We start from the raw sequence: 1,527 nt of genomic DNA, 5'->3' as shown, positions 1-1,527 counted from the left end.
TATACATGTGCATAGCATGCATGGCACAATTTCATGTACTGTAAATAATCTATAAACTATACTATAAATAACCTAATTTAAGTTAGGTTTGTGAGTGCATTAACTTGTGGGTCACCATAGCTGCATCTACTAAAAGAAGTTCAGTCTCTGTGACCTCCATCTCAAGGTCAGGGGTTTAAGTTTGCACATTCATAAGATTTTCAGAAAACTCGAGAATAATTCAACGTAGAACTTTTAAATTGAGACCATGGTGTATCTACTAAAAATCTTGGACATGTCTTATTCATGAGAACAACCTCTGGGGCGTAAAACGTGTAACTTTGTGAGCCGGTTTTAATAATAAACATGAATCAGACACGGTGTTACAGTCAGAGTCAGACGAGTTACCAAATAAATGGTCACAGAACGTGTGATTCATCTGTGTCATCACATGTGCAGAGACTTCCCAGTGTGGGCCGGAATAGCTTAATCCTTAATTTAGCTCCCATCTCTCCTCCAGCAGTTTGACAAAGAGCACAGTGAAGAGGAAACCATATGAAGATGGAGCTACGCCTGCAACTTCTGACAGTCCAAAGAAGGTCATCAAGAAATCCACTCTTGCTGTTGCCAGAGCATCGCAGGGCCCTCCAGCTGTTATCTCTGTGTCCACAGCTCAGGTTGTCATGGCAGCAGGTCTCCAGGGTCCCCCCTCCAGCCAGCCTCCTCTGAAGAAACAGAAGACTGCAGGTCTCCATCCTCGACTCCACCAACAGTTTTATTCATTTCATTAAAAAACAAAAAACAACTTTCTTGTAGCTTGTAAATAATAACTTTTTGTAAATTTTAAATACACAAAAATGAACAAATAATACAGAGAAGTGAAGTGAAGTGAGTGCTGTGTGTGTGCAGATGTGACCCTCAGCGCTCTGAATGATTCGGATGTGAACAGCGATCTTGTGGACATCGAGGGACTCGGTGAGCGATCCAACTCCAAAAAACTCAACAATTTTGATCAAGGTAAAGTTCATGAACAGAAAAAAACCACAGATGGATTGTTTTACGCTGAATTACACAAACAAACAGAAGCTGTCAGATATTGAAAAGTTGGGATCAAGTCAAAAGATTAGAGAGCTTCTGCTTTAACATCATCGGGTCTGACTTCTGTTGTTCAGCAGAAGAAATTGGGTAGAAAACCCCGTCCAGTAAGTCCTGCACCTCACTTGCCTTACCATCAGCAGTTTGGGCAAGTGGCTATCAGCTCAAGTTGAGTTTAAACAGGGAAACTTTGGGTTTTCACATTAAAAAAAGTGACGTTGGGAGCATCGGCACTATCCAAAACATGTAAATGTGTACTAGCACAAAAGGAGGTTATGTATAAAGGCAGACGATATATATTAATTCTTCGATCTTAAATATGATCAACCTATCTCTAATGATCGGCTATGTACCACAGGCCTTCAAGCTAGCTGTAGTTAAACCTTTACTCAAAAAGCCATCTCTAGACCCAGCAGTCTTAGCTAATTATAGGCCAATCTCCAACCTTCCTTT

The 1,527-nt window shown here is 40.7% G+C and overlaps 1 protein-coding gene across 2 annotated transcripts in view; it reads left to right on the top strand.

Annotated features, from left to right (window-relative positions):
• Positions 1–1,527, top strand: part of LOC102198965 (chromatin complexes subunit BAP18-like) — a 6,885-nt gene that overhangs the window by 2,354 nt on the left and 3,004 nt on the right. Inside the window, exons 3-4 of one of the 2 annotated variants that reach the window (XM_005752990.1) lie at positions 503–726; positions 889–996. In XM_005752990.1, coding sequence (XP_005753047.1) covers positions 503–726; positions 889–996 — 332 coding nt within the window. Of the gene's footprint in view, positions 1–499; positions 727–888; positions 997–1,527 lie in introns of both variants that reach the window. The other variant, XM_005752989.1, reaches the window with a different exon arrangement.

This window comes from Pundamilia nyererei, unplaced genomic scaffold, assembly GCF_000239375.1.
Source record: "Pundamilia nyererei isolate P.nyererei 1_Seehausen unplaced genomic scaffold, PunNye1.0 scaffold00393, whole genome shotgun sequence".
Taxonomy (NCBI): Eukaryota; Metazoa; Chordata; class Actinopteri; order Cichliformes; family Cichlidae; genus Pundamilia; species Pundamilia nyererei.
This window is presented reverse-complemented; position numbering and strand designations above follow the sequence as displayed.